At 40.8% G+C, this 22,623-nt stretch overlaps 2 protein-coding genes across 6 annotated transcripts in view; one reads left to right on the top strand and one right to left on the bottom strand.

The window, feature by feature from the left end:
- Nf1 (neurofibromin 1) overlaps positions 1-22,623 on the bottom strand; it is a 254,271-nt gene that overhangs the window by 32,937 nt on the left and 198,711 nt on the right. For all 4 annotated transcript variants that reach the window (XM_076577606.1, XM_076577604.1, XM_076577605.1 and 1 more), the window contains 8 exons: positions 12,241-12,673; positions 10,733-11,073; positions 6,542-6,744; positions 3,153-3,346; positions 2,247-2,387; positions 1,389-1,668; positions 697-911; positions 17-78 (listed from right to left, as the gene is read on the bottom strand). In XM_076577606.1, coding sequence (XP_076433721.1) covers positions 17-78; positions 697-911; positions 1,389-1,668; positions 2,247-2,387; positions 3,153-3,346; positions 6,542-6,744; positions 10,733-11,073; positions 12,241-12,673 — 1,869 coding nt within the window. The remainder of the gene's footprint in view (positions 1-16; positions 79-696; positions 912-1,388; positions 1,669-2,246; positions 2,388-3,152; positions 3,347-6,541; positions 6,745-10,732; positions 11,074-12,240; positions 12,674-22,623) is intronic.
- Positions 16,819-20,392, top strand: Evi2a (ecotropic viral integration site 2A). 2 transcript variants are annotated; one of them, XM_042282475.2, is made up of 3 exons: positions 16,819-17,000; positions 18,866-18,925; positions 19,539-20,392. In XM_042282475.2, exon 3 carries the CDS (start codon positions 19,559-19,561, stop codon positions 20,240-20,242), a length of 684 nt encoding a protein of 227 aa, XP_042138409.1. In that variant the 5' UTR covers positions 16,819-17,000; positions 18,866-18,925; positions 19,539-19,558; the 3' UTR covers positions 20,243-20,392. The 2 variants fall into 2 exon arrangements, with proteins under 2 accessions (XP_042138409.1, XP_006977560.1); XM_006977498.4 differs by lacking the exon at positions 18,866-18,925 and having other exon boundaries at positions 16,860-17,000.

The raw sequence follows: 22,623 nt of genomic DNA, 5'->3' as shown, positions 1-22,623 counted from the left end.
TTCACTTAGGACACACCTTTGTGCTAGTTCTGTCCACTGATCCAGCCACTTGCATGTTGGAATATCTCTCATGCATGCCTGAAAAACAGGATACTCTGAATACATATATGTACACAAAGGTTTCTAGAACATTTAATGTTCATCATGTTATTAAGTGATATTTGTTATAAAAACACATTCCAGAGACTGGAGATGGCTCAGCCGATAAGAGCACTTGTTCTTGAAGAGGATAGAGGTTGTTCACAAAGTGGTTCATAACCATCTGTAACTCCAGTTCTAGGGAATTTGATGTCTGTCCTCCTCTTCTGAACTCCTCTCCTGATCCTTGGGCACCAGTAACACATGTGGTGCCCACACATACATGCAGGCAAAACATTCATACACAAAAAGTAAAATAGATCTAATTTAAAAAATGAACATATTCTAAAGAAATACCTTAAGTTCTATGTGTAATATAACAGAACAAATCAGCATTTCCTCTGCATACTACAAAATTATTTTTCAGACAAGGTATTACTATGTAGCCCTGGCTGGCCCAGAATTCCCTACATAGACTCAGCTGGCTTCAAACTCACAGAAATCCACCTGCCTCTGTCTCCTGTGTGATAAGATTAAAGGCTTGTGCCACCACACCCTGCATATTCCATATTTAAAATATGATTTTAATTTAGTTTCTTGTCATTTTCCCTTCTGTACCTCCATGATCTCTAACAAAGCCTCTGTGACTGTCTCCAGGGATGTCAAAGCAAAAGTCTCCCTCTCGTAGGAGCCTGGGGAGAAAGACCGGTCCCGGTAACTGGAGCGGAAGGCGATGACAGCGGCGGATTTGACTTTGCTGATGCCAAACAGTAAGTAAAATTTGGGTAATGAGAATTCTGTTAGACTGAGCCTCAAAACTTGTTTGGTCTCTTCTGTAAAAGAAAAAGAAAATAGCAATATTTTAATTCTAAAGTGCTATGTTTCATCTTGAATTCAAGAACATTTAAATATGTTAAAAAAAAAAAATCACACAACCATGCTCCCTAAGTCAAATCTCCAGATGTATTAGCGGCTACATAACATACTGGCATTAGTAATGCAACACTATCAATTTACAGTAAGCTTTTAGGTTATATGCTAATTACAACTACCTACATGACAAACATAGAAAGCCTTTACTGTAGCTTGCCATGGCATACAAGTCATTTTTACTATTTTACTATTTTCTTGTTAGATAGAGTTTCAAATACTGCTTGTATGCCTGGTGAGACGATACCATCACAGTAAGAAACCTACAGCAGTCAGGTAAGGTAAAGCTGAGAAAAGACCTAGTAAAAAAGATCAGCTTCCCCTGGCTTGAAAACCCAAAGGGGAAAAACAAAACAAAAGACTGCCCTCTAGGAACTTACCACTAAAATGCAGCTGTGAACAAGTGCACAGAGAGTGAATGATATTAATGACCAATCCATGTGTGGACGCTCGAAGGGACAAGGGCCCCGTGGCTACTAAGAAAGTGACAACGTGGAAGAGATAGGGAAGATGGGCTGCCACATCAAGGGAGTTGTTGAAGGACAACATCAGCATGTAGCGTGCTAAAATAGCAATATCGTCCCACATTAGATGTTGTTCTAAAGTTGGAGTTGGAGATAAGCAAGTCTTGTCAATTATTTTACACATCCTTCCAATAACCTGTAAAGAAGAACATGTTTTAAAAACACAAGACTAAAAGTTTCTTCATAAAAAAGTTTAGGGGATTGGAGAGATGTCAGAGGTTAGAAGCAACAGCTGCTCTTGCAGAAGACTTTGGTCTTTGCCAGCATCCACATGGCAGCTCACAACCATCTGCAATTCTAGTTCCAGGGATCCAACACCCTCTTCTGGCCTCTGCAGACAATGCACATGTGGTGCACACACACGTGTCCAGTCACACACATAAAAGAAAAATAAACTCAGGCTCGATGAAATGGACGGCTCAGCAGGCTGAGGCGCTCCTTGTCAAGCCCATACCTTGGGTTTGATCCTTGGGACCCATCTGGTGGAAGGAGAGAACTAACTCCTATAAGTTATCCTCTGACTTCTACATGTAAGCCATGGCACATATGTGCACACAGACAGCCATAGCACCCCCCCACCCCACCCCACCCCGCCACCCACACTGCCTCTTAACTAAACAAAGTCTTACCTTAGCTAGTTATAAGACAAAAACTTTCAAGATGATAAACAGAAATACTAAGGCATAGTCCAAGAGGTACAGAAAAAGTGGTTACCTTACTTGACACCAATTTCACATTTCCAGAAGCCAAAGCCACGGCTGTATCTGCCATCACCTCAGCTTTGATAGACCCTAACCCTCCTGTAGCACTGGTTTTGATGAAACTGTCAAGCACAACATCCAGCAGATCTGTGATCTGGTGAAATAAGGAAAGTCTTGTTGTTTTCAAGCACACTGATGACTTAGCCTTTAATTAAAAACACTCAAAGGAGCCTAAGAAGCAGAAATGTCCTGTTTCCCCCAGATTTTTCAAAGTTCTAGGCTTAGGGATCTGTAAACCATAGAGGGAAGGATGAGGCTGTTTCCTGATTCCTCCAGAGTAAGACCAGTGATCAGAGTTTAAACATCTGTACATGCCTATCTTCAGCTGCTCAGCAAGTACCTCTGTGCTTCTCTAAGACTGTAACACATGACCAATCTAATTACTTTAACGACATCATACAGCCAGGAAATTGGCTCCAAAGTCATTTAAAATCAGTTAGAGCATTCACAGCATTGTCTGAATAAGAATCTGCTTCCTTAAGCGATTATTCTGAAGGAATAATATGCACCCCCTTGTCAGATTAAGGAAAGTTGTATCTATGTAGCCTATGCTACAACTAGAAATGAAACCAGATGTTCTGAACAATAGCATTAAGAAGCATTTACTGAGATCTGTGGTGTATAGGGACTGGGGTACATATTTAAACACTATTTACTAGGAATGACAACAGGCTTCTACAGTTAAACTTTATATTTAACAGTATATTATGCAAGAAGGAGAGTTCTGAAATGCATTAGCTATTTACAGGGTTGGGTATGTTTCTGAAGGAGAGAATGATGTGCTCTGTATAACGAACGTGGGCACCAAGAATTACTAACACAAGGAGGCACTAGATAAGTATCAGTGCAAATTCAATACCTGCCCAAGGCTTCCCCATATTTTTGCTTGGATAGAAGGGTACATCTGCTTCTCATTTATGGTCATTGTTATTAGCTTATCAAGGATGGCAGTAACCCTTTGTCGTTTGGCATCATCATTATGCTTACAAAAACGAACTAGATTTGACAGCCATGGGGTCATATATTCCAAACAAAGGTGCTTCAATTCAATACCTGTGGAGAAAATACTCCATTAGTACAGATAGTCAATGAAAATCACAATCATTTTATTTTTTTACGTGTATGAGTATTTTGTGTACACATACATGTACCACATGCTTGACTGATACCCACGGAGGCTGAAAGTGGGTGTCTGATCCCCTTGGATGAGTTACAGATGGTTGTGAGCCATTCCATGGGTGCTGGGAATCAGACCCAGGACCTCTAGAAGAGCAGCTAGGGCTTTTAACTGTTGATCCACCTCTCAAGCCCCAGCAATGATTTTATCATGAAGAAATGGTTGAAAGTAAAGATTGTTACCTTGAATTAGGCCTGGACAAACATTTTGATAATAGGTAAAGACACTAAGCTTTGAAAAAATATTTTTTTTTTCTTGTTTGGTTTTTTGACACAGGTTTCTCTGTGTAGCCTTGGCTGTCCTGGAACTCACTCTGTAGATCAGGCTGGCATTGAACTCAGGGATCTGCCTGCCTCCCAAGTGATGGAATTAAAGGCATGTGTCACCACCACCCAGCTGAAGAAATAATTTTAAAAGTCAGTAAACCAAACCAGAAGTACTGGTGTACACTAAGCCTAATCTACAGAGTGAGTTCCATGACAGCCAGGGCAACAGAGAGACCTGTTCCAAAAAACAAAACAAAAAACTGTACTAAAAGATATACAGCTTAAAATTTAGCATTCTAACCTTTTAAACATTTTTAGTTTAGTTTAGTTTAGCTTAGTTTTTTGAGATAGGGTTTCTCTACATAGCCCTGGCTGTCCTCAAATTCAAAGAGTTCCACCTGCCTCTGCCTCCCTAGTGCTGGGATTAAAGGTGTACACCATTCTAACCTTTTTAAGTGTATAGTTTGGTAACATGAAGTACATTCAAATTGTTGTGTGACTACCACCACCACCCATTACTAGAACTTCTTCACTTTTCCAAACTGAAACTTTGGATCCAATCACTTTTAATGGCTATCATATTACTCCATACTACAGAGAACTAGCAACTTAATTTGTTTGCTCTTTGATATTTCAATTTTTTTCTATTAAGTAATGTTTTATTAAATTCAAAAGTAGGCAAAATAAATATAACCACAATGGAGGTCATGAAAGGTCACTTTTGGTGAGAGGGCAGCATTGAGTGAGAGAGGTTTCTGGATATTAGAAAATGTTGTGGGCTGTGATCTAGAAGATACTTTCATGATATACTCACTGTCAAAGCTCACTAATTAATACCTACGCACTTAATATCTGCACACTTTACTATAACAAGATAACCTTAGTCTTAAACTATCAACATAAAAGCAATATGCTATAAACACCTCACCATTAGTTCTTTTTCAAAGTGTGTGTGTGTGTGTGTGTGTGTGTGTGTGTGTGTGTGTGTGTGTGTGTGTGTGTGTAGGGCCAGAGCCCTAGGGAAGTCTAAGGATGACTTTATGAGGTTGGTTCCTTCCTTCTCCTTTCCCTGGGCTCCAGGGATGAACTCAGGTTGGCAGGCTTTGTGCCAAGTGCCTTCACCCGCTGAGTCATCTTGCTGGCTCCTTAGCATTACTTTTTCAGGAAAAGATTAAAAACTGGAACTATAATGCCAAAAGATGTGACTATTCTTAAGGGTCTAATCCATTTTTAAATGTCTTTCTAGAAGAATTGTCCTTTACAATGCTATCGACCTTCAGGATTTCATCTTTAAAAATATTGTTCAATCTGATACCTAATCAGCCATTTCACAATACTTCTAGTATGTATTTTTTAAGTAACAAACTTGAAAGTATTCTTTTCTTAGTCTGATGGGTATGCTACTGTGATTCACTTACTAACCTACACAGCTCTTCTCAGCTAAGGACATCAATTTTCCCACATTCACTCCAAAGTCCTGTGTTTGTTTCACCCATGCTACTTACATAAAAGCAACTAGTACCCATTTCTTTTATTAATGCTTCTAGATTTATATTCAATTCTTAAATATAGCCCAAACTTATTTTGGTATCTTTTGGTGTAGATGGCCTATTTTAATTGATTTCCCAAACTCATTTAGATGGTTTCATCTCCCCAAGCAGTCTATGAAGCTTCATGTTTCTGTTTGTCTGTTTCTCTGAAATGGATCTGTCTGCTGATTTGTGAACATCCGTGTTTTGATTACCATGCCATTATAATATGTACAGTGTGGAGATATCTGTAATACCAAGTCTGTACTTCCTTTCTTTTCAACATTTTCTCAGCTATTCATTTTCAACAGAATTTAAAATCATTTGCAAATTACATGGCTACTTTGCTGGGGCTTTATTAAATCTGAAACGATCTTGGAAGATTTGTTTATGCAAGAATACAACGTGCCTGTTCACTCACTCAAATATTTTCAAACCTTCAGTTATTAATAAAGCATTGTACTTTTTCCTCTTTTGCCAAACTTACACAATTTCTTATCAGAGTTACATTCCTACATCTTTCACTTGATGAAAAACCAAACAAAAACCAAAAAAAAAAAAAAAAAAACTAGAACAAAACATATCTGACGATTTGTTAAAAGCATTTAATTACCTAACACTGAAATGTTAAGAAATGTGTTTGAATAAGTTGTATGTATTCCAGGGAGAAGAAGAGGAGAAAACAGCAGGAATGGAGCCATCTAGGCCACTCCACGGTATGGAGGTGGACAGAGAAAGAGTAGACTAATGGGATTTTTTAGAACAAACTTGGGACTGACTCTAGATCTAGCATCATCCACCACTTCACTATGGAACACAAATGTCCAATAAAAACTATAGTTCAAAGTCAACTATAGAAAAGAGAGGTAACCATTTCCTTAAAATCAAGGATATGTCTGCAATTCTTGTCTATGCAAAGAAACACTGAGGTGCATGGAGCTGAAATAAGGAAGGAAATCCTTCAAGCAGCCCACAGGCAAGAGGACCCCCTTGCTAGCTGGGCTTCCTGCCAGAGTCCTGATAGATTTCTTTGTGCATCCTACTAGGATTTTTTTTTCAGAGTTCCTTTAGTTACAGGGTACCCAGGCCAGAAAAACAAAACAAAACAAAACAAAACAAAACAAAAACAAAAACAAAAACAAAAACAAAAAAAGAGGCAAGTTTTTAAGAAGTAAAAATATAGTAAGTAAAAGACCACTGGTAAATTTCCAAACAAAAAAGTTTTCTTTGAATTGTCTTAGAATCATTTTGAGTATTAAAGAAAATTATTACTTACTAGATTTGCTAAATCCCGAAATACACTCTTCCAAAAACTCTAAGGTGAGGTGTGGCTCATTGGCTGCAAGTGTCTTACTGATCGAGACAATAAAGAGGGTGTTGTTAGCAGGGATGCATAACCCTGATGTCTCTAGTAACTGACCTTCAATTTTTAAATTAAAGGTACAAGTTAAGGCACACAGAAGATTATAGGCAGCAGACCTAAGAGAAAACACAAAGGAGATTGTTTTAAAATTTCTTTTTTTTTTTGTAATTCCATTTTACCCACAACATATAACTCAAAATTTTATTGCAAAGCATGGTTAATTCTTTTTTCAGTGTTACTATAGACTAGAGATAGAATGTAGATCAAGTTCCAAACAGGAGATCCATGAAGTCAGCACCAGAAGAGCCCGTGAGGCTCCTAAGACAGGCAGGTGTAGTAGGCCTTTCTAGAAATTTTCACTGGAGCATGAAACAGCAAAGATTTAGGGTCTAAGATGGATCAATAGGAATAAATGACAGAATAAAGGCATGCCATGTTTTCAGTGAAGTCAAAACTCTGCTCGAGGTCACTCTCAGGTAGATCCAGTTAAAAGAGAATAAGAGGGAGGAGGCCTAGTGGCACACACCTTTCATCCTGCCACTCAGAGGCAGAGGCAGGTGGATCTCGATGAATGTGAGGCCAGCATGGTCTACATAGAGCGTTCCAGGACAGTCAGGGCTACATAACGAGAGACCTTTATTTTACTTTTTTTTTTTTTTTTTTTTTTTTTTGGTTTTGCGAGACAGGGTTTCTCTGTGTAGCTTTGCGCCTTTCCTGGAGTTCACTTGGTAGCCCAGGCTGGCCTCGAACTCACAGAGATCGGCCTGGCTTTGCCTCCCGAGTGCTGGGACTAAAGGCGTGCGCCATCACCGCCCGGCTATTTTACTTTATTTTTTTAAGAGGAGGCATTTAATCAAATTATAATGTTAGGAGTATTGAAGTAAGCATATCCTCGAAATGTCCATGTGTCCTACAATTTTCACTGCAAACTAGCAGTTAAAACCAAAGTTAACTGTAGTTGAAAAAGATGTAGTTACATCTTCCACTCTACGACTTCATTCTATTATATATAACTATTGAAATCAATCATATGTTATCTAGGGCTATTGGAACAAAAAATGAGTTATAAATATATACAAATATACTTAGGCAAATCAGAAAAGTTTAAAGAACTTCAGTGGTAGAGTGTTTTCTTTACATATGTGAGGCCCTGGGTTTGATCCTTAGCATTCCAAAATAATGCACCCCTCAATTCCACCCCATTCCACTCCATCCCATACCACCCCATCCCATCCCAAATAACACATATCAAGCTCAATTTTAAAATGCAGCAAAACAAACTGTTGGGTTACTCAGTAAATTCCAGGCTTTCATTATCTCTGAATTTTTGCCATGTTGATACAGAAGGAAAAAGCCATGGAAATTTGTTTGCCTAAGTGTTTTTTTCCCTCTGATATGATATGCTTTACCAACAAGCAAAAGCTATCTGCTTGCTTTATTACTAAAAATGGTATAGCCATTAGCATTATTAAACAAAGATGTCATGAAGGCAAAGCATTGCAACACAGGTCTGTACGGAATACTAGCATTTAGGAAGTCAAGGCAGGAGGATTGTAAATGCCAGGCTAGAGCCCTGTCCCTAAAACCAGAAAACCTGATCTATAAATAATGAAAAACTATTTGGAATTGAGAAGTAAAGACAGGCTTATAGCTCAATTTTCCTAAAAATGAGAACATTAATGTCACTGCTTATGAATTTGTTGATCTTTCACTGACTTGCAGAAACTCTAAGTCATACTATGCTGATGCTATTTTACACTATCTAAGAGCTATAAAAACCTGGGCTCCCAGGGCTGGAGAGATGGCTCATCAGTTAAGAGCACTGGCTGCTCTTCCAGAGGACCTGGGTTCAATTCCCAGCACCCACATGGCAGCTCACACTGTCTGTAACTCCAGTTCGAGGGGATCCAACAACCCTCACACAGACATATATGCAGGAAGAACACATAAAAATAAAATAAGTCATTAAAAAACAAAACAAAACACCCGGGCTCCCGTAACTTGGGTTATGTATCAGAGAGCCTTTTAGGATAAGGGAAGCCAAGCATACATAAAATTTAGTGAGCCATTTCTGGGATTCCATGAAGCCTATATAAGTAAAAAAATTCTGTTGATTATTCATCCCCTGAGACAGGGTCTCACAATGTAGCCTTGGCTACCAGAGTTTGCTATGTAGACCAGTCTGTCCTAGAACTCACAGAGACAGAGATTCATCTCTGTGTGTGCCTCGTGCCTGCAGGTGTGAAAAGTATATGCTACCACATCTGTCTTATAAATTTTGAATACATTTAGTTATTTGTGTGTGTCTGCATCTGTGCAGACACAATGTGCCAGGATACATACAAGGAGGTCAAAGAACAACTTTTGGGAGGCAGTCTCTTCTTCCACAATATAAGTCAAACATAGGCTGTCAGGCTTGGTGACAAACTCCTTTACCATGGAGCCATCATGCTGGACATATTTTTCCTTTTAAATAAAGGAAAATTTGCCGGGCGGTGGTGGCGCACGCCTTTAATCCCAGCACTCGGGAGGCAGAGGCAGGCGGATCTCTGCGAGTTCGAGGCCAGCCTGGGCTACCAAGTGAGTTCCAGGAAAGGCGCAAAGCTACGCAGAGAAACCCTGTCTCGAAAAAACCAAAAAAAAAAAAAAAAAAAAAAAAAAAAAAAATAAAGGAAAATTTGAAAGCCTAAAAGGCCCACTATGAAACCTAGGCTATGCTATATCCTAAGAAAGAGTTCCTCAGTCTGAGAATTGATACAAGTTAAGTATCTCTCATCTCAAATGACCATGATCAGATGTGTTTCTGGGTTTGAAATATTTACATAGATTTTACAAAATGAGCACTATAATTAAAAACTCTGAAATGGGCTGGGTGTGGTGGCAAGTGGCTTTAATCCCAGCAAGTTCTAGGCCAGCCAGAGCTACATAAGGAGAGCCCATCTTAATAAAAAATGATGTTATAAATTCTGGACAAAACACCTAAGACATTTCAGATTTTGGAGGATTTTGGATTTTAGATTAGGAATGTTCCATCTCCAATAGTAAAAATCTTGACATTCTCGAGGCCAGCCTGGGCTACCAAGTGAGCTCCAGTGAAAGGCGCAAAGCTACACAGAGAAACCCTGTCTCGAAAAAACCAAAAAAAAAAAAAAAAAAAATCTTGACATTCAAGATATCTAAGATAGAGAATCATCCAAACATGAAAAGGAGAGGGAAGGAAAAGGAAAGGGGGAACAAAGGAGAAAAAAGAAGGGATGGGGAACTACTCATTAAACACAAACTCCCTGCTAGTGCTATACTACCCTACCACAAATGCTACTTCTCAGATCTTTACAGGGGTGTTAGGAAGGCACACTACTGTTACCAAAAAGGAGAATTCAGGCATTCGAAGTCCAAAGCAGCAGCTCCACACCAAAGCCCAATCTGCTGGCTCTACAGGCTGCCAGGGCAGATCACAGCAAATCACAGCGCCCGAACAGAACCAACTACACTGTGCTCAGAGGGAATGAAAAGGAGGGAGGGAAAATAGGAGAGGGAGGGAAAGACTTTTTTCTTTTTTCTTTCTTCTTAAAAACAGTTTTGAAACCAGAGCATTTATTTTAGGGCTGATGGTTGAAACCCTGAAATGTACTGGCTTCTACCACAGCTGCCCTCCTGGGTTCAGCTGCTGTCCTCTCACAGGACCCGCATCTGAATCGGCAACAGACAATGTTGAGGTGCCTTGTTCCACTCCATCCCACACCTCCCCATCCCAGCCCTTCAATTATACACCGTACTGCACTCAGCCACAGTCATCTGAAGGCTACTTAGGGCCACAGCAGTGACACAGTGTATGTGTTGTACTGTGACGCTTTCCAATGGATGACAGCCTTTTTGTCATGTTGCTTCTGCCCCCGAGGCAAAGGCAAGAGCAACATAAGATTTCTTAGAGAACCTTACTAAAATGAAACAGGTTGGCAGCAGTAATGCATCTGAATCACTAAACTCTAGGCCTTTCTTCTCTAAACAATGACACTCTCAGTGAACAACAGTGATACACTATTTAACTTGAAGTGAACTTAAAAGAGAATTAAGAAAAAGGAAGTGTGGGAGAGAACTACCTACCGTAGACTAGGGTCTGAACTGCCTAAATTAAGTAATGCAATATTAAGCAGTGTTCCAGGGACATCTTTTGGTCGAATCTTGGTATGCTGGGGGATGGAGTCAGGCTGTGAGAGCTCCCAGCGGGTCCTGATATGAATGATAGACTGGACAATGGCTTCACACTCCTGGTGCATGAAGGTAAGTGGTGTGCCTTGGTTTGCAATGGTTAAGGTGAACTGGTTCTCATCCACTAGGCAGATCTCTTCGATTTCAGAAGCATAGTAGATGTCATTTAAAAAGACGGACTGCCCCAAAACTTTTGTTCTCTCTGCTGAGGTTACTTGAACCGCAGTAGAACCAACCTGAAAAATGGTAGTGAGGAACAGGAGAATTAAATTCCAGTTATATAGAATTCTCAGAAACTTCAAAACCAACTCATTCACCCACCCCAACACGATGTTTGTCATTTAAATGTCACTACTATATATTCAAATTACTTAACAATTACTTATAAGTACTCTCAAAAGAAACCAATTCCACCAGAAAAAAAAATCATCCTTTAAAAAGGGCCACGAATTCTATGAACAAGTGCTTGAAGGGGTCAAGTGACCACTCTGAAAAACCATGAACTGATCAAAAGACCCATCACTGGGTCCTTTCTACTCTGCACAACTAACTGCTGGGCAGTCACAGTGAAGAGCTGCCTTCCCTCTCTAGAGCGTTCTTCTGCTCTTAGCCTGACCTTCATTGCCTTAAAAGTTCATCGATTTTATTATATCAGTTTTTGACTGCATACATATCTGTGCATCACATGTGTGCCTGGTGCCCTCAGAAGACAGAAGACAGAAGACAAATGATCTCCAGGAATTGGAGTTATAGATGGTTGTCAGCCACCATGTGGGTGCTGGGAATTGAATCCTAGACCTCTGGACTCCAGCCCCCATGAGAGTGTCTTTTAAGTGTGCACTTTTCACTTTTTTTTTTTTTTTTTTTTTTGGTTTTTCGAGACAGAGTTTCTCTGTGTAGCTTTGCGCCTTTCCTGGAACTCACTCTGTAGCCCAGGATGGCCTCGAACTCAGAGAGATCCGCCTGGCTCTGCCTCCCGAGTTCTGGGATTAAAGGCGTGCACCACCACCGCCCGGCTATAAAATTTTTTTTTAAAGATTTATTTACTTATTATGTATACAGCATGTATGACTGCAGGCCAGAAGAGGGCACCAGATCTTGTTATAGATGGCTGTGAGCCACCATGTGGTTGCTGGGAATTGAACTCAGGACCTCTGGAAGAGCAGTCAGTGCTCTTAACCTGAGTCATCTCTCCAGCCCAATTTTTTTTTTTTTTTTTTTTTTTTAATTTTTCGAGACAGGGTTTTTCTGTGTAGACTTTCGACACTTTTTGCAGGGCCAAATAAAGACAGAAATCTTGTTTTTCCCATATCTGGATGTAACTGATATCTGATATGCAACTATGAAAACAATTGTAGAGGTCAAGAAAGGAACCAAATCATTCAAAACAGACGAGAAGTTACCTTAATAGAGACTTTGGTGTCTTTGTGAGCTAGCTTGAGAGCATTGTGGAATACCTTTAGGTCCTCTTCCAGAGCCAAGGTGGCAGCAGGGAGCTTCTGTTGCTCGTGCTCTATGTGCTCAGCCAGCTTCCCAGGACAGTCTATGAAAATGAGCCGTTTGCTGCCCTTGAGGCCAGTCAGCAGCCGCTCGTGGTACTTGGTGTACTCCCTGACCCAGGAGTTACAGTTATAGATGTAGACTGCAGAGACATTGTCGTAAGCAAAGCCAGGGAAAACAACAAACCACTTAGAGAGGAAGTCTGTTTTAAAGCGATTGCTAGGTCCAGTATGGGTAAGGTCCACTACAATTTCATATGGCTTTGCATAATATGGCTTTAAAGTCAGCAAGACATGGTATATCAGCAAATCACCATTGATTTGGCCAGTTTTGAACCTATGGAAGGCAACAAAAGGGATAAACATTGTTAAGATTTCCGAATGCACAGAATATAAATCTATTTTCTTTTGTTTGACCTTTATTAATTATGTGTGCATGCATGTGTGAGCACGTGCACGCATGTGGAGACCAGAAGACAACACAGCACACCTGTGGAGGCCAGAGTCAGCTCCCTCTCTCTACCATGTATGTTCTGGAGATTGAACTCAGGTTGTCAGGCCCGCAATGAAAATATCTTCACCTGCTGAACCAGCTCACGGGCCCCTTTTAGAAATTTATGATTAATTTTCTCATATTTTTGGTTGTGAGCCTAAACTTTAACAGCAGAGCCATCTCTCTGGCCCAATTAATTTTCTAAAGAGGACAATGATATAAAACAATTATTCAAAGTGCAGATTTATATTTATATTTTCCAGACATGTGCTCAATAAGGATAAAGATGGATGGGACAAACCCCCTTAAGAATTTTGAAAATAACAACAAACCTGCCCACCAAGAAAGAAGGAAGTCAGCGAGCGGACGGACAGACAGACGGACTGGCTAAAGGCCCCTGGGTGGCTGGAGAAGATGCTTAGACACTTTAGCTGACGGTTACCTGACCTTGAACAGAAGGCGGCTCAGCAATGAACACGACACTCAAGTCAGACAGTCAAGTCAGAGGCCCAGTTCACAGTTAGTTTAAACTGTTGGGGTTTGAGAGCCTCCCCCCAGGTTTGTAACTAAGAAAATACACAGCCCTGGGGATTGTTAACTGAGATTTCGGGATATGATGAAAAAACATGCCTTAAAACCTGCAGAGAAGAAGCTGAGAAAAGACAAGACACTCTGGGGTCTTGGCCATAATCTGAGTCATAGATAAAAATCTCTCCCATGGTTACATTTCTCCCAGACTATTCAGCTGTGTAAGCCACTAAGTTCCATGCTTTGATTAAACCACACTAGGCCCTAGCCACATCCACTTGGCTTGAGTCCTGGAAACCAGACGGGGCAGTGAGGGAATGAAGGAAGGACCGACAGATGCACATACAGAATAACTGGGATCAGGTGGGCTTGGCATGCTCTGATGGAGTTGCAACAACTACTGCAACAACCTGGAACCCTCAGAAGTTTATCAGGTACAGCCCAGGTTAGCTAGTCTTGGTCGGAGGTCTCTGTAGTGAGCCATCTTGGGCTTTACAGACCAGGGAGAAGGAAGTTGCAGTTGCTAGTTTTGGCACACACTGGTCACTTATTGGTAAACACTCATCTTTGACACACTGCCAACACCGTCAGGGACCAGAGGAAGGCTTCACATGCTTCTGAGCCTCACCATGGGTCTCTGAGTGTGTGGTGGCAATGGCGGGGGCTTTGCCACTCCCATGGATTCAAACAACACTCCCTCATTCACTCAGGACTTCACTTGGTTGTCACACTTTCACTTGGCTTCCTTGGCTTCCCACCGTCATAGATTGTTTAGACTCAACAGGCACAGCAAGGAAGCTAGGAAGGATATGGGGTTTGACTCTGTTTTTGGTGTTTTTTGTTTGTTTTGTTTTTTTCGAGACAGGGTTTCTCTGTGTAGTTTTGTGCCTTTCCTGGAACTCACTTTGTAGACCAGGCTGGCCTTGAACTCACAGAGATCTGCCTGGCTCTGCCTCCCGAGTGCTGGGACTAAAGGCGTGCGCCACCACCGCCCTGGGGCTCGACTCTGATCCAAACACCTTTATCAACTCAGGCCCACTGTTCCCACCTCTTGATTATCTGAGATGTGATAAATATCTTTGTGTAAGAATTTTTAATATTGTTGTGAAGGAATAAAATGACAAGTTGAATTTTTTTTTAAGATGAAAGGAGTATTTTAAGATAATAAAAGATAAAAGAAAATACACAGGCTGGGCATTCCTACTCTGAAAAAAACTTTTGAGTGCCTCAGGATGCCAGGGTAGAAAATTCAAACCTGGTACTCAAAGCATAGATACACTAACAGTGAAGTTTGCCTTCTGTTATACACATGAGGTATATATGAAACAAATGAATTTTGTGTTTTGTCTTCACTACCACCCACTCAAAATCTCATTGTATGTGTGTGTAAATGTAAACACTGCAAAATCTGAAGGAAAACTAAAACTGCAAACATACATGGACTTAAGTACTTGGACAAAGGGTCTTCAGTCGGCATGATGTGTTTTACATCACTCACTAGACAGACAACGGAGAGGAAAAACCAGCATGAAGTTTAAAAGGAGGAGAGACCAGCATAAATTAGTGAGTGGAAGCTATGTAGACATACTGAAGATTCAGTGGTGGAATCTAGAAGAAAGTTTAAATTTAACGAGAAAGAGAAATCCGGCTTGAGGAGAGAGGTAAAATGAAAACACAGGAATGTTATTGGGCCCACACGGGAAGTTCTGAGAGATGCAGATGGGAAAGAAGTGACGGCAAAACTAGGAAGGGACCATCACAGGCCTTAGGTTTTGCTTGGTCACTGTTCTGTTCTGTGGATGACCAGTGTCAGGGCCACCTGTCCTGTTGGCTAAATACAAATAAATGGTGGTCCCCAGCACAGACCTACTAAACATGAATATACGTTGGGAACATGGCATTCTTGTTGTTTTAAAACAAACTTCCCATCTTATATAAGTATTTTGGAATCACTCTTGAATATTTTTCAACTTCTAGTAAGAAGCGAGGAGCTGGGGTTTTGCTCAGTTGGTAGAGCACTTGTCTAGTGGATGCATGAAGGCTTGGGTTCAATCCCTGGCATTTGAATGTGGTGCTACAAGCCTGCAATTGTAGCACATGAGGAGAGGGGAGGATGATCATAAAGGCAAGGTCATTCTCAGCTACATAGTGAGTTCTAGACCAGCTCTGACTGCATGAGAACCTGTTTCAGAAAACAAACAACAAAAATGTTCTAAGCCATCACGGACAACTTAATGAAACTGACTCAAAAAGGAGAGGAGGTCAGAAAGATGGCTCAGTAGGTAAAGGTGTCAGCCATGCAAACCTGGTGACCTCAGAACAAACAGAGCTAGAAGAGGTGAGTGACTGCACGCAGTTACCCTCTGATCGCCACAATCGTGCCATGGCACACACATGCAGCCTCTCCCCTGCCCAGCCCCAATATCATGTATACATATACATAGTAATAATAAATAAAAAATGTAAAATAAACAAAGAGGGTTGAGGATACAGCTTTGTGGTAAAATGCCTACCTGGCAAGTATGAGATACTGATCAGTCCCCAGCAACACTCATAAAATAAATTAAAAATATAAATTATGTAAATTCAAATTCCCCCCCCCCCCAAAAAAAAACAGGGTTTCTCTGTGTAGTTTTGGTGCCTGTCCTGGATTTCACTCTCTGTAGACCAGGCTGGCCTCGAACTCACAGGGATCCACCTGGCTCTGCTTCCCAAGTGCTGGGATCAAAGGCGTGCACCACCACCACCCAGAAAATTCAAAGTTTTTTAAAGAAACGAGGAAGTGTACAATTAACTCAGTTGGTTAGTGTGGTGCTCATTTAAAAAAAACAATCAAAGAGTTATAGCCTAGAAACATGAAGAACTTGGGGCTAGTACAGATGTTTAATAGTCTAGGCAGAAGTAAATCCAAGAATCTGAAAGGATTCCAAGTGTGATATGATTTGAGAGGCTCTGTTGTAATCCAGGTCTCTGCTATCTTCTACGGAGCCAAGGAGCTCATTGGGGCAGCTGTTTTCGCAGAAGACAATGTAATCCATTCCAGACATATCTAATCCAAGGTGATGCCAGATGGTCTTGTGCACATACCACACCCTGCAAGCATTCTCTGGTCCAAATCACTGTTGCAGTTCCCAGCTTGAAATGTCAGTTATGTGTGTGACTGATTCTCCTATCTGACAAATTCCTACAAGGACTCCACATTTATGTTTTAAATTCTCTGTGGTATAAGATAAAAAGTATAAAAGTGATTTCAAGGCCACATTAACGATGTCAGCAGATAACTTCCATTGGGTAATACTCATTTCCAGAGCAGACAGCGGCCCGGGCAGTGAGCCGAAGGTCAGAGGAGTGAAGCAGGAAGCTCCCGTTGTGGGGGAGGAGGTCCACTCTACAGAGCCTCTTGTCATCCCAGGGCCGACTGGGCCAGTCGGGGCTTTTGCCTTCCCTCGTGACATGTGCTTGAGTTGCAGCGGAAAGGAAATGTGTCATCTGTGGTTTGGTTTTCAAAGTGGAAAGCTAGCTGTACGCATCCTCTTAAAAAACTGCAGATTTCAGTTTCCTAGTCTCCAAACTACTCTACTTTAAGTAAGAAAAGAAGAAAAGAAGTGGTTTATTAAATAAAGATTGTGACAGAGCACTAAAGGTAGGTCATACATGTGGCTTTTCTCATCCCTTTTCACTCCTAACTCTGTTCAGAGTAGTGTTGAGGAAGTGTTTTTTCAAAGATGTATAAATCTAACAAAGTAGAATTGTTATGTTTTTCTATCCTACTATAGAAAATTATGTAAAGAGCATAAGCGATTAGAGCTAGGAATATTAATCATTATTAATATGAAGTTTTAAAGGAGAATGAGGAAGGACCTGAGTATGGACTCAAATGAGTTGAACAGCTTCAATTGTTTTTTTTGTTTTTTTGTTTTAATTAGAGAAATACATTTCTCTTTACTAGAGCTTAGGCAGTATAAATGTGACTAAAAATGATGAGACAAAAAACAAAACAAGAAAGCCAAAACCTTGCTAACCCAACCTGGTCTTCAGGGCATAAAACAGAGATTTGGAACAATCCTCTGTTCTTAGGCATTTGTGAGTATAAGAGAAAGTCTCATTTTGTCAGCAGCTTGTTTACTGGGGCATGGCAGCACATCTGGCTGAAGACAATCAACAGCAGGCCTATTATCTGTCCCGTGGTACACTGCTAGCATGTAGAATACAGTGATTTATACTGCACTGTGACTGAACTAATGTGATTAGAATAACATACTTGAAGTCATTGTAACATTGAATGTATAAATCTACTCTGGTAGAAAAGGATAGACATTTCTTAATAACCCAATTTAAAGTGCTTCTTTTTTGTGAACAACTCATAAAGTATCCAGAGAATCCTATCATTCAACTTGAAGATTGAAGCTGAATACTATTACATAAAAGTCAGTGCACTGTATCTTGAAGCGTCTACCAATAGTCATAATCCCAATAGTGATCTGGATCCCACAACATTAGGCACAGGTTTTGTTTTTTCCCCTCTCCACTCAGTGTAAACTTAATTCACAAGTTACTTTACAGTTAGCATTATTTCTATATGCTATTTTTGTCTGTGCAACTTAGTACACCTGTGAGTCTCAATGTGCGTGCTTCACTACATTCCGATGATAGTGTTTAATGGCATATACTATCCCACAGAAAACCTCCCTGCTCAAGGATGACTGGCAGAGTGGCATCTGTGCCACTTAGAGTGGTTTAGAAACAGAATCTCAGGCCCTACCCTAGACCTGAAGAAAGACTCCCTTCACACATTCAAGTGTGAAAACATCTATAAAACACACAGGGTTCTTAACAAGATAATTCCATTCATTAAGTCTTAGAACAATCTAGTATTTGCTCTAAGTCTCCTCACATTTATTCTCTGAATAAAACACTGTCTCAAGAGTTGCTCTGGAGAACTGCCATAGTATTATAAATACCTTAGCTGGGCCTGGCCACACATGCACACATGCACACATGCACACATGAATGCCTTGGATCCTAGGACTCAGGAGGCAGAAGTAGGCTAATCTTTTAAAGCAAAGAAACTCACTTCACTAAAGGTGCTAAATGTCTCTTGCTGTACCTGAGACAGAAATGACAGTCCCAGTGAGATCTCTAAGCAGATGGCCGATAACAGTCCTTTTATGTACTGGCTTCTAGGAAGCTGAGCCCAAAACAGAATTTCAATTTTTGGGGGGTGAGGGAGAGGTATGAGTGCTGGGCATGCACCACCACACGGCTGTATCCTGGTTGTGGAATCTCAGTCTTCTAATGTGAAGACAAGCCGCTCACAGCCTGCCACTGTATTCTAAGACCAACAGTCAGCTGACCAATTTTTAAAAATTTTTCTTTCTAATTTCTTTTGCAGATTTGTGTCAAAATGAGGGTGTGGGGAGAATGCCAGTTATACAATGACAACAAAGGTAGCTGCCTTTTGTAGAACTCTGAGTCCAGAAGAAATCTTTTGTTCTTCTTGATTTCTAGGTTGAAAGGACAATTCTGCCTCTGCTATTTGGAGAGTCACTGTCAGCTAAGGCACTTGAGGTGGGATAAGCATACAGCCGCACTCACAAATGCTAGGTCGAGATTCTAAGGCTGCTCTAAAGTCCCAACTGCAAAGGCCCAACAGCACTTCCAATTCCTACTTGCTTTAAGTCTCTACAAAACACCACCCTCCCTCTCCCACAAAAAAGCCACTTGCAACTTCTTTTTATACTTGAAACAAAACTTTCAAGGCCAAGTTCTCCTTTACTTCAAGATGAGGACGTGCAACTCAGAGGGTGGACATTTCAGTAAGAAAGAGCCTTAAATGAGGAATCATAAACAAAGAAGCAGAAGCAGTTGCCTCCAAGCTGAGGTCTATGACACGTCCTTAATAGGAAGATATGTAAAGCTATGGTATACAGTTAAAAACGGTTAAGAGATATTTGTAATGCTAACTTACAGCATCAAAATGTACAACAAAATTTAAATGTTTATATATAATCTAAGAACAGGAATGGGAATCAGTTAAAAAAATGAAAGGAAAAACTTCATTTGGGAAGAATCCAATAGCAAATGGTAGGCATGGATTTCTGATTCCCCCGTGCTACCCATAACTCCACTCACCAGTCACTATTCTCCCACAAACTAATGATTGCTATTGCTATCTCAACAGATACCAGTGTACCCGTGGGCATGGAGCACACAGGACAGTACCTTTATCTTGTTTTCCTCTTGACAACAGTGTGTTCCTTGTCTCCAGGAACAAAAGCAAACTACACACATCTGTGGGCTAACAACATCACAGCTTGGGGCTCTGTTAATCAAAACAGCACGAGCAGACATCAAAGGGAGACGAGCACATCCCCTGCAAGCCCTGCAGCGGGTCACGGAGTGAGTTCTACAGACACGCTGGTACCATCTCCTCCTGTGTCTGCAGCCCCTACATCTACACCAAAGCCCTCCGGACCCCATGTCTTCAAAAACGGCTCTCCAACCACAGCGATCGTTGACAGCACAAGCAAAAGTCATGGGGAAACTTTTCAAAAGGATGTCTGTGAGGAAAACAACAGCAACATGACCATGCTGATTTGCTTAATTGTAATCGCTGTGCTTTTCCTTATCTGTACTCTTCTATTTCTATCAACTGTGGTTCTGGCAAATAAAGTCTCATCTCTCAGAAGGTCAAAACAAGTAGGCAAGCGCCAGCCTCGGAGCAACGGTGACTTTCTGGCAAGCAGTGGGCTCTGGACTGCTGAATCGGACACTTGGAAAAGAGCGCAAGAGCTCACCAACTCCAAGCTCCTGATGCAATCTACTGGTGTGCTCACAGCTACCAGGGAAAGGAAGCATGAAGACGGAACTGAAAACCTCAACTAGGCCACGCGTTTGGAAAGGGAAATGCAAAGCAGCAATGAGGAAGGCTGGGCTGAAAATAAAGCTGGCTGCTGGTGTTTCACACCAATGTTTGTTCAGAAGTCTGATCAAAAAATCTGACGTGCTGAAGTTACTTAAAACTGCATTTCTGTTTCACACTTCGTATTTTTTAAAAAGTAAATAAAACAGCAGCTGAAGAAACTAACAGAAATAACAAGAGGTAACTAAATACTCCTGTTCAGCAATAGGTGATCTCTGTCTGAATGTACTTGAATTGGACAAGTTATATTAAGTCCTTAGAGCCAAGCAGATGCCATATTGCCTAGAAGTCAAATTCCTGATATGTAGAATTGAACTGTGTAATGCAACAGTACGTTCTCACTGGATGAGGTAGAACGCATACATACCAGTTTGTATCTCAGCACAGCTAATATTAGGCTATTTCTCTTTACCTTTACATATGGCACAAGACAAAGTGCTTTGCTACTATAAATAATAAATTAAAACTTGGCCGGGCGGTGGTGGCGCACGCCTTTAATCCCAGCACTCGGGAGGCAGAGGCAGGCGGATCTCTGTGAGTTCGAGGCCAGCCTGGGCTACCAAGTGAGTTCCAGGAAAGGCGCAAAGCTACATAGAGAAACCCTGTCTCGAAATACCAAAAAAAAAAAAAAAAAAAAAAAAAAAAAAAAAAAAAAAAAAAAAAAATTAAAACTTAAATTTTGTACAATAAATGAAAGCTGACCGTGTATCTTGCATTAACGCTGTCCTAAAATACATTATAAAAATAGGAAAAACAAAACAACTAAAAAAGATGAGATTCACATCTACAGCAGAAGGCTACATATAAATAGATTTTTAATTTTGTGTGTGTGTGTACATGTGTGAGCACAGCTGTTCACAGAATCCAGGTATCCCCCTTTGGAGTTGGAGTTACAGGTAATTATGAAGCACCTGATGTGAGTGCTGGGAACTGAACCCAGGTCCTATGCAAGAGCAGTATGCTCCTTTTTAAAAAGATCTAGAGACGATTTTTTTATTTTAAGTGAGTGTCTTGCCTACATGTATGTTTGTTCATCACATGCATGCAGTAAGTACCCTTAGAGGACAGAAAAGGGTGTCGGATCCCCTGGAACTGGAGTTACAAACAGTTGTGAGTTGCCAGATGGGTTTTGGGAATAGAACCTGGGTCCTCTGTAAGAGCAGCAAGTGCCCTTAACTGCTGAGCCATCCCTCCAGTCCCTCTTGATTAATCATTCATCCTGGCTACATATCAGAATCAAATTGGGGGGGGGGGCATTTCAAGACAGGGTTTCTCTGTGTAACAGTCCTGGCTGTCCTGGAACTCAATTTGCAGACCACGCTGGCCTTGAACTCACTGAGATACGCTTGCCTCTGCCCCCTGAGTGCTGGCCACAACTGCCCAGCCAGAATCAAATTTTAAAAATGTAATACCAATACCTAATTCCTATCTCCTACTTCTGATTACAGTTACAATGGACTAAGTTCCCAGTCAAGTACTGGGTATTTTTTCCTAACTACTTAGATGGTATTCTCCTTGACTATCACATTCACTTTTGTCAAGTTCTGTTACTTTAAATAACTAGGCTACATCTTTAAATAAACCATATGTTGAGGGGCATATGACATCAAGTTTATTTGCTTTCTTAATGTGTATGAGTGTTTTGTATGGGTGTATGGGTTTTCTACATGTGCGTCTATGCACTACATGTGTGTCTATGCACTACATGTGCCCACAGAGGCAAGAAGAGGGCATCAGATCCTCTCTGGGACTGGAGTTACGGAGTAAGGTGCCATGTAGGTGGTGGAATTCACTTGGTCCTCTGGAAGAGCAGCCAGTGCTCTTAACTTAAGAGATCAATTTTCTTAGCAATTTACTACTAGCTTAAAAAAAAGAGAAGCTCATCCCCTAAAAAGTAAATCATAATATTACACCAGATAAATCAAAATGTCAACAAAATGAAAAAGTCAAGTATGAGAAACACAAAGATCAGGGTACACTATTAATTTATTTCTCTTATTATCTCTTCTTGTTTCTTTGTTCTAGTTCTTTTGCTTTTGGGGGTAAGTGGGTGGAGTGAGGGTTTTTTGTTTTTGTGAAGGGTATTCTGTAACTCAGGCTGGCCTCAACGTCACTATGTTTAATGATCTCCAAGACATTTGAGCCTCCTGCTCTACCTCCCAAGTGATGAGATTATAGGCATGCATCCTCAAGCCAGATTCTGGTTGTCTTTTCAAGAGTAAAACAGCCCAGATTGGACACAACTATGGGCAAAGCTCCCATTTCATGCAAATTAAATATCTGAGGTTGAGTGGTAGAGTGATAACTCAGTTATCTTCCTTGAGATAACTGTTATAGACAAATA

The sequence above is a fragment of the Peromyscus maniculatus genome, chromosome 8 (assembly GCF_049852395.1).
Source record: "Peromyscus maniculatus bairdii isolate BWxNUB_F1_BW_parent chromosome 8, HU_Pman_BW_mat_3.1, whole genome shotgun sequence".
Lineage (NCBI taxonomy): Eukaryota > Metazoa > Chordata > Mammalia > Rodentia > Cricetidae > Peromyscus > Peromyscus maniculatus.
This window is presented reverse-complemented; position numbering and strand designations above follow the sequence as displayed.